At 51.4% G+C, this 12,177-nt stretch overlaps 1 protein-coding gene across 1 annotated transcript in view; it reads left to right on the top strand.

Annotated features, from left to right (window-relative positions):
- The first annotated feature begins 7,545 nt into the window (after window positions 1–7,545).
- The window catches only part of DSCAML1 (DS cell adhesion molecule like 1), a 362,988-nt gene continuing 358,356 nt past the window's right edge, over window positions 7,546–12,177 (top strand). The window contains exon 1 of the mRNA XM_039470605.2: window positions 7,546–7,734. Within this exon, the coding sequence (XP_039326539.2) occupies window positions 7,689–7,734 (46 nt within the window). The 5' untranslated portion in view covers window positions 7,546–7,688. The remainder of the gene's footprint in view (window positions 7,735–12,177) is intronic.

The raw sequence follows: 12,177 nt of genomic DNA, 5'->3' as shown, positions 1-12,177 counted from the left end.
CTCTCAAATACTCCACATCAGGATTAGAGGCCAAGGAGGCCAGTTCAGTAGAAGTTCTTGGGAAACTGGCCCAAACTGATTGGCATGCCAGTCCAGGAAAGCCGACGAACTCTGTGCAACAGTAAGAGAAGATCAGGTGCCTGGACTGGAGCTGCTAACACCTCGTCTGGGTTCATAAGTCTATTCTGTTTTAAGAAACATTTTTTTTCTTTTTTGAGACAGACTCTGTCTCCCAGTCTGGAGTATAGTGGTGCAATCACAGCTCACTACATCCTTGACCCCCCAGGCTCCAGCGATCCTCCCACCTCAGCCTTCCAAGTAGCTGGGACGACTGGCATGCACCACCAGGCCTGGCAGGTGGAATTTCTCCTGCTCAGAGTGGCTGGAGGGCTTACTGGCATTTTGTAGCGACTCCTGGACTTTGAGGAGGGTCTCGGTTCTCCTCGTAGTGGCCAGTCACAGGGATAACAGGGATGCTGCCACGCAGAGCGACCGCAGAAGGCATTAGGGCGGCACTGGGTTGTCTCCCATCCTGAGGTCCTCCTGTGCACGGACTGGCAAGTCCAGCCCATGGTGAAATGGCCAGACTTTCTCGGAAGAGGACTTTCAAATATAAGTTCAACTGTCATCATCTAAGGCAAGGTCACTCCCATGGGCCTGGGCCTTGACTTTCTGGTTTCTGGGGAGCAGAGTCTCTTCGAGGGAGCTGGCACTTTTAAGTAACTTCTGTGTGAACAGCACTGTACAAATAAATATGCGATTGACATGCAGACTCAAGACCTCTGAGGCAAGTGGGGATCCCTGGTCAGAATCCAGAGAACCTGGTCCCCAGCCACAGTGTGACCCAAGGAAAGTTCCTGGGATGGATTCGGGTTTTGCAGGGCTGGAAGCTTAGATCATTGAGGAGAACCCCTCTAAGGTAAACAATACACAATTATGATTACCAAATTAGGTACAGATATGATTATTAATTTAGAATGATAAAAAGAAATTGCAACAAGTTACAAATCTTGAAAAAACTGACAAATGCCTTCATGAAATCCTGACAGATAACATAATATTTGTATTAACTAAATGCCTGACACAACTTGAAAATGCTTTCCAAATAAAAAAAAATTTTTTTTTTAACATTACTTCTGCTCACAGCTTAACACAGGCTGGCTTCTGGCTCCATGCATTTCACACCTGTCTCTCCTGTGCTACACACACCTCTGGTGCAGGCATCTGAGGCCACAGTTATACTGTGATACAACTTCTGGCTCTGCAGCTTCACGTTGCAAAGCGTGGTGAGTGGGCCCAGTTGGTGGTAAGAATATTCCTGCAAGCCGTTCCCTACCCTGGGAGTACACACATGGCCTGTGAACCATATCAATACATTCCACCAATCCCAAGCCAGAGTCAGATCCGCCCAAGATGTTCACCAGACCCACTGAGAAGCCAGAGCGGAAAAGGGTAGCAGCTGTGATTGACTGCAGTTCAATTATATTATTCTACAGTTTTTTTTTTTTTTTTTTTGAGACAGAGTCTCACTTGGTCACCCAGGCTGGAATACAGTGGCTCCATCTCGGCTCACTGTAACCTCTACCTCCCGGGTTCAAGCAATTCTCCAGCCGCAGCCTCCGAAGTAGCTGGGACTACGGGTGCCCACCACCACACCTGGTTAATTTTTGTATTTTTAGTAGAAACGGGGTTTCCCCATTTTGGCCAGGCTGGTCTTGAACTCCTGACCTCAGGTGATCCGCCCACCTCAGCCTCCCAAAGTGCTGGGATTACAGGCATGAGCCACCGAGCCCAGCCACAAATGTTTCAATATCTGACCATGTGAACACATTACTAGGGCCCTAAAGGACCCTGAAGCTTGAGCTGTGTGTCATGGTATAAGCATTCCCAATGTACCTCTGGGGCCCCTCTTTCAGTCTTTTCATCTATACAATGATTAAAACAATTCTAACATACGTAACCAGACTTTTTTTTTTTAATAAGAATCAGAAATGGATGAAGATATAAAGCTTCTGGAACCTAAAAATGCTGCCTACAGGGTCACGATAATGACCCTGAAGATCACAGTGACATGAGCTGTGCAGGAACTCCCTAGACTTCTTTGGTTTTAGGGGTCAGCACTCCTATGGGGTCTAATGTCCTGCCAAAAGCTTGCCCTTAGAGACCAGAAACTCTAATATGAGACGTTCCAAGCTTAAGGCTTTGATCCCAGTTAAATGACATCTCTCTGGAAGGCATGGCACGTGAGGCTGTAATCAGGTATGTACTACCTTGTGAGAATGAGCCCATCTGGTCATTAAATCAGCATTTACTGAGTGCTCCCCTAGTGCCAGGAGGCTCAAGGCTCGGGGTTGTAGGTACAAATGGAAAGGGTCAGAGCCCAGTATCTAGAAGAGGAGAAAAGTCAGACACATGCATAAATAGCCACAATTCAAGACAAAGGGCTAAGACCCATGGGCCAAGTACATGTCTGAGGCAGGGGGAGCCCAGAGAAGGCCTGGCCAGGGATAACTGGGGGTGTCTGACCAGGCCCTGCTGAATGGGAAGTCTCAAACAAGTGAAAAAGGGGACACTGGATACTTGAGAAAGGTGAAGGTTTTCCAGTGTAGAAAACACTTCCATAAATTTGATAAGCACATTTGTGAGTGACCCATGAGTCAAAAGAAAGGCAGGAAGACGGGAAGCCAGCAAATTCAGCTCCACTCATCGCACTTTCGTTTTTTTTTTTTTCTGTCTCTCATAGTTTCCATACCTCCCACCCCACCACTCCCCAGAGAGAAACGTGACAAGAGCTTTAGCTCCGTAGAACCCAGACTTCATGGAACCTCTCTGGGTTGGCTTCTCAATCAATTTCAAAGCTGCGAACTGAAAAAAAAAAAAACAAACAAACAAACAGGAGAGAGGCCACAGTTATTCAGGAGACTCCTGTCTTGCTGGGGGCTTCCACGGCTCCTGACTAACCATCCTGGGGTCACTGCTGAGACAGCACCGTGAACAAGGGCAAAGAGACCCCAGAGACTGCATCTGTACGGTCGGAGCCCCAGGGCTTTAAACCCTTTGCTCCAGTGAGCTTAGAGCCATAATATGATAATCCAAAATGATGAGATAGTGAGTGGCAAGCACACCTAGACATCTTCTGAGCCCAGCAGACAGAATTTTGGTTTAAGGAGCTCCTGGGTAGTTTAATGACACATGCTACTTTTTCTATATAGGCGTCATAGTCTATGAACTGTAACAATTCATCCTATCTCAAGAAGATGGAGGTATTTTAGATATATGTGTATATATTGAAGACAAAACTGTTTATTTTCTGTAAGTTTTTTGTGTCTATTAGTTTCTGAATATCTGCGTATAAAAGCTTGTATAAAATATCTGTGTATAAAAGAATATACATTCTTGGATATGCACATATACACCTATGCGGGGTGGGATGGGGTCATGTGTGTATTTGTTTGCATTTACCTTGCTTTGGTCTTAGGAAGGGATCTTGGTGATCATCCTAGCCCAACTCTTTCACCTCACTGGTGAAGAAACTGAAGTCCAGAAAGGCAAGGTGACTTGTCACAGGTCACATGGCCAGCTATGGAGACAGAACCTAGGATTTCAATTTGTAGATGAGGACCCTTTCTGTAATTTTAAAATCAATTATAAACCTGGGGGAGGGAAAGAGGGAGATCCGTTTTTTTCCCTCCCCCAGTCGATACATAAGTACTAAGAAGCTCAATCTTGAATTAGCTGTAGAATAGCAAAAGTTAAGTTTTTCACACTGACCTGGTTCAGTATTGATTCATTTTATGAAAACCCTATTTATACTCAAGTTGTCAAAGAATTCCAGAGGGCATTTGAAGCCTTTGTTAAAATAATTATATGCCTTTGTTTTTGAAGAAAAGTATCCAAAATATATAAGCTTATTGTTTGAGTTAAACAATAAAAACATCTGTTGTTTCTCATGAAGCCTCTAGTCTTAATATAACATGGCAAAATAATACCCCTAAATATCCATGATTAACCTGAATTGGAGAGGGCCCACCTCCCAGTGACTTCGCGGAGCTGCTTCAACTGGCATTGGTTAAAAAAAAAAACAAAAACAAAAGCATGAAAGCAAAAATATAGACAGATCATCACCCAGCGTTCTGAATGCAGGAAAATATTGAAACTAATCACTGGTTTTAAATGGACAGGGTGTCCCTACTAGAAATGAATCCCACACATTTGAGGCTTAAAAAAAATGGAGCATATGCATAGGGGCCAACGCAGAGTTTCTGGATTGTGTTCAAATCACATTTAAGCACAGGTGTGCCTGTCATTAAGTGTTTATGTTTACCTGCACACATGAATGTTTGCCTGGGCAAATGTGTTTATTCTCTCACTATGGCATGCATATATTTGTGTGTGTGTGTGTGTGTGTGTGTGTGTGTGTGTGTGTGTGTAAGATTTCCATCTAATTTTGGGAATGGTTCCTTCTATAAAAATAAAACATATCCCCTCCAAAATGTCAGCTGGAGAGGGGGCTGTCATGGTTTAAAGTGGCCATGGGGTGGAACATGCCACCTGACTCTTTCCTAGAGTTTCATTTTTCTCTTGGGATTTCCTGGCGTGCCAGCTCACCCACCCCTAATACAACTCCTATTGAAGAGAAGACTTCTGAATACATCTGAACCAACCTGTCATTTTCAAAGATATTTTGCTAGATACTAAGGAGGAACAGAATCAATGGGAAACACAAAAAGCATACGGGCTGACCTGCCTGTTTTTCTGGTCCTTCTTTTGTTAGCCATCTCTCCAGGCTCTCCCAGCCTCAACGTGCACCTTCCGTGTTTCTGCAGCCTCTTGCCTGGATTCCCAGCTCCTTGGCTCTGGCCTTGTCACATCATGGAATGCACAATATCATCCCAGCATTCCCCCCGTGGAGCTCCCACAGGTCAAGGACCTTGTGAGCAAAGCCCCGCCCATTCATGATAGTTACCTGTGCTCACTAGGTGCCAGCCGTGAGGCTTGTCTTATTTAATCCTCACTATGACTTTTCCAGGAAGATACTGGGGATGTCTCCATTCCATTGGTAAGGAAACTGCAGCTTGGCACACATAAATTTCCCAAGGCACACAGCTAGTAAGTGGCAGAGATGGGCTGAGAACTCATCTCTTGCAGTTTCCAAAACCAGGCTCTTGATCATGACATTAGAAAGCTTCCTTTTGCCAGAGGGGGGCCCCAGGTCCGCTCTCCCCACCTGATGTAGATGTCTTCTCTGGGGAGAGCCAGACTGCAGTCACCAGCACAATGACCTGGCCCTTCAGATGACACGTAGGCTGTAGTTCTTTAAAGGCCCCCGAGTGTAACTAGCATAAAACCTCCTACACTCAGGTTGCAGGGGGTATTTGGGGTGGATGCAAAAAGGAGGGTCCTCCTCTACTTCCAGCGAGTGGGGCACAGAGCAGCTGTGCTGATACCCCCAGGCCCATTCGGATCTCCTCCCAGCAGACAGCAGCCCCTTTTATCCTGTCTGCCCCAGTGGTTTATTTTAGGCATGGCCTGACCAGGTGCTCTGGGTCAATAGGCTTAGTTTTAAATAACTGGATTCCTCTCAGTGACCGTCCCCTTTAGAAGGGAAGGGGCATGGTAGAAGAATGAGTCAGGAGGCTGGGGGCAGTAAGAGACGGGAGCTAAGACAGAAGACTGGAAACACGGTGGGCTCTGTTGCTCCCTGTGTGACCTGGGGCAGGCTTATGGCTTCCCCACTCTGGGCCTCAGTTTCCTCATCTGTAAAGCAGAAGATTGGTCTGCATCATCTCAAACATCTCTTGCAGTCTGCCCCCCAATCTCTGTTCTATGCCTGTGTTTCCAGATGACAAAACCCCTCCTGCAAATTGTTTCAGGGTGGTGATTTCACATGAAGGAGCTGAGCTGCCGAGGGAAGCCGCGGCTTGCAGAGCAAGCTCTGCCCTGCAGTCAAGACTAGAGCCTGGGTTCTAGTCTTGCTTCTGATACAAACTTGGTGGCCTCGAACAAGCGAAGCCCCGATTTTCTCACCTGTTTAAAGGATGAACCTTGAAAACATTATGCTGAGTGAAATAAGCCAAGCATAAAAGGAAAGGATGCGTACTTTATGACTCCACTTGTGAGGTACCTAGAATAAGCAACTTCATAGCAATGGAAAGTGGGATGGTGGTTGCCAGGAACTGGGGTGGTTGCCAGGAGGGGGAAGTTATTATTTAATGGGTGCAGGGTTCTATTTGGGATGAGGAAAAATTTTGGAAATGGTAAGTGGTGATGGTTGCACATCGTGAATGTATTTAACGCCACAGAATAATACACTTCAAGTGGTTTAAATGGTAAATTTTATGTTGTGTGTATTTTAACATACAAAAACACACTTTTCAAAATTTTGTTAAAATTTCTAGGGATATTTTGACAAAACCTGGGAGTGAGGAGTCCCAATTCTCCTGTGTGAACTTAGGCCACACATTTCAGAGAAGCAAATTTTCTTCCTCTGGCAAATGCAGCTAACTGGTGCCCCCCTCCTCTCCCTCCAACCCTCACACACCACACCTTAGAATGTGTCCAGGTACAGCCAAGTTGCCAGGGCACATTCGAAGCAGCTTCCCTGACCCTGCAAAGGGAGGTCCAGTCCTGGCTCATAGGCCGTTCTCAGAGGTACCTGGATCCCTTCACTGGGTTCTGTGACCCCTTATTTTGAAATTAAGACAAATGGAGGGCTTGCCAACTGTATCGACCTTTTACTGCAGACCTGGCTCAGCCATGCCTGCGTCCCCAGTGCCTGAGCTGGTGCCTAACATAGCAGATGTTCAACATTCATTTGGTCACTAAGAAGATGTGGTCACACCAGTCCTATTCTACGTCAACTTCATAAAGATGAGTATAAGGAATAAGCCAATTTCTGCCAGGCAAGAAAACGATAGGGGTGGGTAGGTGAAGATAAAGGAGGAAGATAGAACAGGTAGACATTAAACCGTTCATTGCAAATAATTGTTTAAATAGTCACAATGCAACAAGTGCTGAGGAAAAATCGAACGGAGTGCCAGAGGGTGGCTGGAGTCAGCTGTGGTTCTCTGGAGGGCAGGAGGGGTTGGAAGGGCAGCTACGAACTTTAGAGTGGAGAGTAGCACCAGGTAGCACTGGAGAGCCTGGGATTCTACCCAGAGCGTCCGTGCTGCTCCCAGGGGGGTAAGCTGAGTCCAAAAGAGGCAGGAAGCTTGTGTCCCAGGTGACTGGGCCGGTAGAAACCGGGCGTCCTTGGCCGAAGCATGGCAGGCTCTTGGCACATGAATGATACATGCCTGTGTGCGACCACAGGCTCCAAGCCGGTGGGTGACAGGGACCCCTCGCCTCTCAGACAGCGGAGCCGGGTCGGCGCCGTCTGGCCCGGGCCCCCGCCCCTGTCCCTGGGTTCGTGGGGTTGGGGTCCGTCTAGGCTCAGGGCTCACGCGGCGCTCACCACCCGGGGTGCTGCGGGGGGGCGGGGAGATCGGCCGCCTAGCCCAGCCCCGCGGATGACAGGAGCCGGGGAGCCGAGGAGGGAGGAGCCGCCGCCGCAGCCGAGCGCTGGGCTGAGGAGCAGAGAGAGCGGGGCGCGGAGTGCGGGCGGCTGGGAGCGCGCTGAGCGGGGGAGAGGCGCTGCCGCACGGCCGGCCACAGGACCACCTCCCCGGAGAATAGGGCCTCTTTATGGCATGTGGCTGGTAACTTTCCTCCTGCTCCTGGACTCTTTACACAAAGGTGAGACCTGCGCGGGCGGCGGAGGCGGCGGAGGCGGCGGGGCCGGGGTGGCGCGGCTGGCTGCGAGGCGGGGTGCCCGGCGGGCTCCAGGTGCCTGGGGGGACCGACCTGGGTTCACGGCCCCGAGTGGGGCTTAGCTGGGCGGGGCAGGCACCTTGACAAGGGCCGAGTGAGAGTCAGCCCCCGACCGCTCCGCCAGCCTCCCGTGTCTGCCGTTTTGGGGCGCGCCCGTAGGGGTGGTGGCGAAGGAGCCCCTCATCTCCCTGCTCCTCGTCGGCTGCAGTTCTGCCCTGGACCCCTCCCCCAGCCCCTTGCCCGCTTCCTGCGGCTTGGTGGCGCTGGGACCCCGGAGTGCCCTCCGAGTCGAGGGGTCCTCAGGCCGTGACTCTTGACCTGAGAGTCCTCGCTTGTTCGGGCCTAAGACTCAGCGGCTGACTCCTCCACTGCGTCCGTGCGCCCCTCGCCCGCTGCTGACCCCAGCCCTGGCGCGAATGTTGGCGCACCGCATGGCGCTTATCCGAGCATTGGCTGGAGGGAGGGTGGGGACGGTGGGGGTCCCAAAAGCTGGAGGTCCCTCAGATAGCAAGTTTGTTCTCCAAACCCAGAGGTCACCCTTGCCCGACCCCACCCCACCCCTCTGCCCGGGCGCTAGCCCCGGCTATCGCTTCGGCTTCGCTGCGCCACCGTGGCCACCTCGGGCAGCGCGCCCCAAGGTGCGAGATTCTCAGCTTCCGCGCCTGGCCGGTTGGATCTGGGGAGAAGACTTCAGGCTGGGGGGCGTGTCCCTCTTCCCGGAGAAAGGGGGTTGCTAGGAGTGGGTCCAGGTGTCCAGCGTGTCCAGACCTGCGGCTGAGGCGCTGCGTACCTGATCTGCGAGGTAGCCGGGACTGGGAGGTTGGAAGAGGGCAGACATTTCCCACCGAAGCCACCTGGGCACCGAGTCAGGACCAGGTAGTCGCAGGTAGTCGGGCTTCCAGGCTATCTCGGAGGACGTGCCCCCGGGCTAGCAGATGGCGGGAGATGAGGCGGCCGAACTCCGCGCCCTTGCGCGGTGGAGCATACACGCTCCAACAAGCTCAGCGTTACCTGTTCAGCCCTCTAACTTTTCTCCTTCGCGCCCCGGGGCGGCTTCTCTCTCCCTTTGCCCCGCTGTTGCCCTGGCCAGGCGGCAACTCTTGACCCCCAGGCGGCGAGGAAGGGCACTCCAGAGGAGGGTTGGCGCCCGGGGAGGGGTCCAGCCCTGCGCTGCCGGTGCTCCGGGGTCTGGAGCCTGCAGCCTGCGAGAGCCCACTGCGATACACCTTAGGTTGGGAAAAGGAGGATAACCCTTAGTTGTAGATACCGCCGGGTCAAAGCCAGACTCAAGGCTAAGATACTCCTGGCGTTTACTGGGCTAGGTCGGGAAGCGGGACAAGGAAGGGGTGGCCTCAAAAATCGTGGACAAAGTAGCTGAGTTTCTCAGGCTCAGAGGGGTTCCCCCCCCATAACACACCAAGGCTGGTCTCTGCTGTTTAACCCCTTGCCCCCCGCATCGCGCTCCTTCATCCCACCTTAGCAGAGCAAGAAGCCTGCCTCCTGTTCAAGCCCCACCCCTGAACCCCAGGCTCCCTCTCCCCAGGTTCTTTCTGCCTCCCTCCGCCCCCGCAGGCTGGCTCCGTTCGCAGCTTTAATTACATTAATATTAAAAATACATAAGGTGAGGAGCGGCTTTCTCTCTTGATAGCTCTCTCTCCAACCCCCATCCCCTTTCCCAATTTGTCAGTCGAGAAAGCACAGGCAGGAGCCACTGCTACACTCTAGCCCTGCTTTGTCCCCAGTCCCCCCGCACCCCCGCCCCTACCCCGTGCCCCCCCCAACACTCCCTGGAGACCTCTTCCAGGACAGCCCATTTCTCGGGAGTGCAGGAGGCCCCTCAGCAAATACCTGAAGGACGCTCCCCTCCCCCTTCCAGGAGTCTGGCATTAATAAATGAAGCCGAGCTATTTGATAGGGCAGGAGCAGATGGGGGTGGGGGTGGAGAAAGCCCCAGAAGGCAACAGGACAGCCAAGGGGCAAAATCCTGTCCAACTCAAGAAGGAAGTTGCCAGTGGCCTTGGGCGGGTGGGCGGGCTGGAGGTGCCAGGTGTGGCGGCCCCTTGGTGGCCTTTGGGTCTGCAGAGCCTGGTGCCCCTGCGATTCAGAGGCTCCAGCGTCTGTTGGGCGCCAGGGTGCCTCGCCAGACAGGCCTTTCTTTTCCTTAGTGCTTTAATTGGGTCTTAGGTGCCAGGCTGGTCCCCGGGGCCTGTTCTGCTTGGGGTGGCATGGTAGGGGGTGGCAGAGGCAGCTTGGGGAAGATGTGATGCGGAGACAGAAAGAAGGATGGGGTTTGGTGTATTTTCTCTCCCGTTGCCAGTCACCCCCGCGGCACCAAGGAAAATGTAAATGTGAATGTTCGAGCCTGTTACAGAAAACAATATCCTCTTGCAATAATTTGTACGTCCATCTGTGAGGAGCGGGAGGAGGCAGGGAGAGAGAGAGAAGAAAACAGGATGAGATGGAGCATCCTCTGGATGGAATTAAGCAGTTATTGAATGTGTTTTAAGCTTCTGTTATTTCCATTCCTCTCAAAATACCTTTTAAAAAAAAAAAAAATGAAGCCTGAGCTCAGACCGATGCCCCAGAACTAAACTGGGAAGGTGTTTTAATCATCGGTTATCGAGTCTCCAATAACTGCCTTATTATTGCCAAAACAAATGCAGGTTTAGGCAGCCGGATGAACCCCGGTGAGGCTCTCCGTTGTTCCATCCAGCGTGCCAGCATCTGTGTTGCCTGCATTTGCATTTTTACTGTGTAAAAGAACAAGCTTCCCCGGCACTAAAATTCCTGTTTTCTAAAAGCCAAAATAATGGATTGCATTGATTTTTTTCATTTCCCACCCCAACTTCTCCAGTGGGGACTCATGGTTCTTCTCTCTTGAGAAGACCAAATTAAAAGCCTTCTTCAGGCCATTAAGAAAATCTCCCACATTCTGTTCAGTGTCTAATTTAAAAGAGGGAGGGCGAGGGGGAAATGTGTTTTTAAAATCTTGAAATTGCAAGCACAACTTAGGGGAGGCAGGCGAAGGGCCAGTGAATACGGAGGAGGGGGTGAGTGGCAGAGAGGCCCCGGTTGCTAGAATAACATGAAGGAGATTGGCATTGCCACGATGCCCAGCAAGGCTTTCCGATGCTTCGTTTTTCTGGGCATCAAAGGCAGCTGCTTTTAATATATTTCTGCAGTAGAATGGGGAGCTCAATTAGAAACAAAAAGCAAGTAAGCAGTGGACCCAAAGGCAGTGCTTAAGTTGACCAGATCCCAGGCGACTGGCTGGAGAGGCTTGGTTTTCTTAGAATGAGGATCGGAGAGGAGGTGGGCAAGCAGATAGGTGTTTGGCCCAGGGAGCAGGCCCCAGACAGGCTGGCTGAGAGCCCCCAGACACAGCGCCAAGGTCTGCCCAGAGCATCCCATGGGCTGTTAGCCTATGACAGAGGGGTGCAGACCTCAAGCCTTCCTGACCTTCTCTGTGCCTTAGAATTCCATCCTTGCAACTTGCTTGGTACCCTGCTCCGGCTGGTGAAGGATGATTTAATTGTAGATGAAGACACGGGAGGGCAGATGCTCAGAGAGCTTTTCTGCAGCGATACGAGGCCCAGGCTGGGAGGTTTTTCCCCATTCCATGATCTTGGAGGAGGTGTTTTCTGGGGGACCTTAGAAGTAGTCAAGAGAAGATCCCCCAGTTCTTGAAGTGCTTTCTCAGCTCCCAGCCCCATTGATTCTAGCGAGTACTCAGGTGCCTGAATAGGGTGAGCTACAGGCAGCAGCGATGGCAAGGTGCCAGGAACCCAAGGGCATGCCCCAGATTTCCATATAATCTGCATATGTATTTGCATGCTCACCTAGCCAAGCCAAAAGCCGTGCCCTCTGTGAGCAGCATTTTGATCTCAGCCTCCGTAGCAGCCAGGCAGTGGCTTCCCCTTTGCATGGAAGAGGGTGGGGCAGGAGCTGGGAGAAGAACTGGTGCTGGTAATGCTTCTGTCTCCTAGAGTTTGGCCTACAGGGGCTCAGCACTGGCTTCGCCATCTGGCAAGGCAGCCCCAGAGCTCCTACCGCCCATATCCAAGAGCAGACAGTGGCCCTGGGGATATTGGAGCAGGATGGGTAGCAATGGACTGAGACAGCCTAAGGTAGACCAAACTTGGGGTGTGGGTTGCTCCTCTTATGCTGTAGGAAGAAGAGGGTGAAGAGAGGGGTGAACTAGCTATAGAAATTCAGGGCCCACATTAGCTTCTTGGTGGGTGCACCCCTAGAATGCAGGAAGCTGGGTGCTTAGGGCTGCCATCAGCAGGTGGTGAGGTGGTGCCTGATGGGGTGAGGGTATGAAGTGAGGCGAAATGCTCTTTCACTCTCCTGGTTTGTCGACACCTA

This window comes from Saimiri boliviensis, chromosome 6, assembly GCF_048565385.1.
Source record: "Saimiri boliviensis isolate mSaiBol1 chromosome 6, mSaiBol1.pri, whole genome shotgun sequence".
NCBI lineage: Eukaryota > Metazoa > Chordata > Mammalia > Primates > Cebidae > Saimiri > Saimiri boliviensis.
This window is presented reverse-complemented; position numbering and strand designations above follow the sequence as displayed.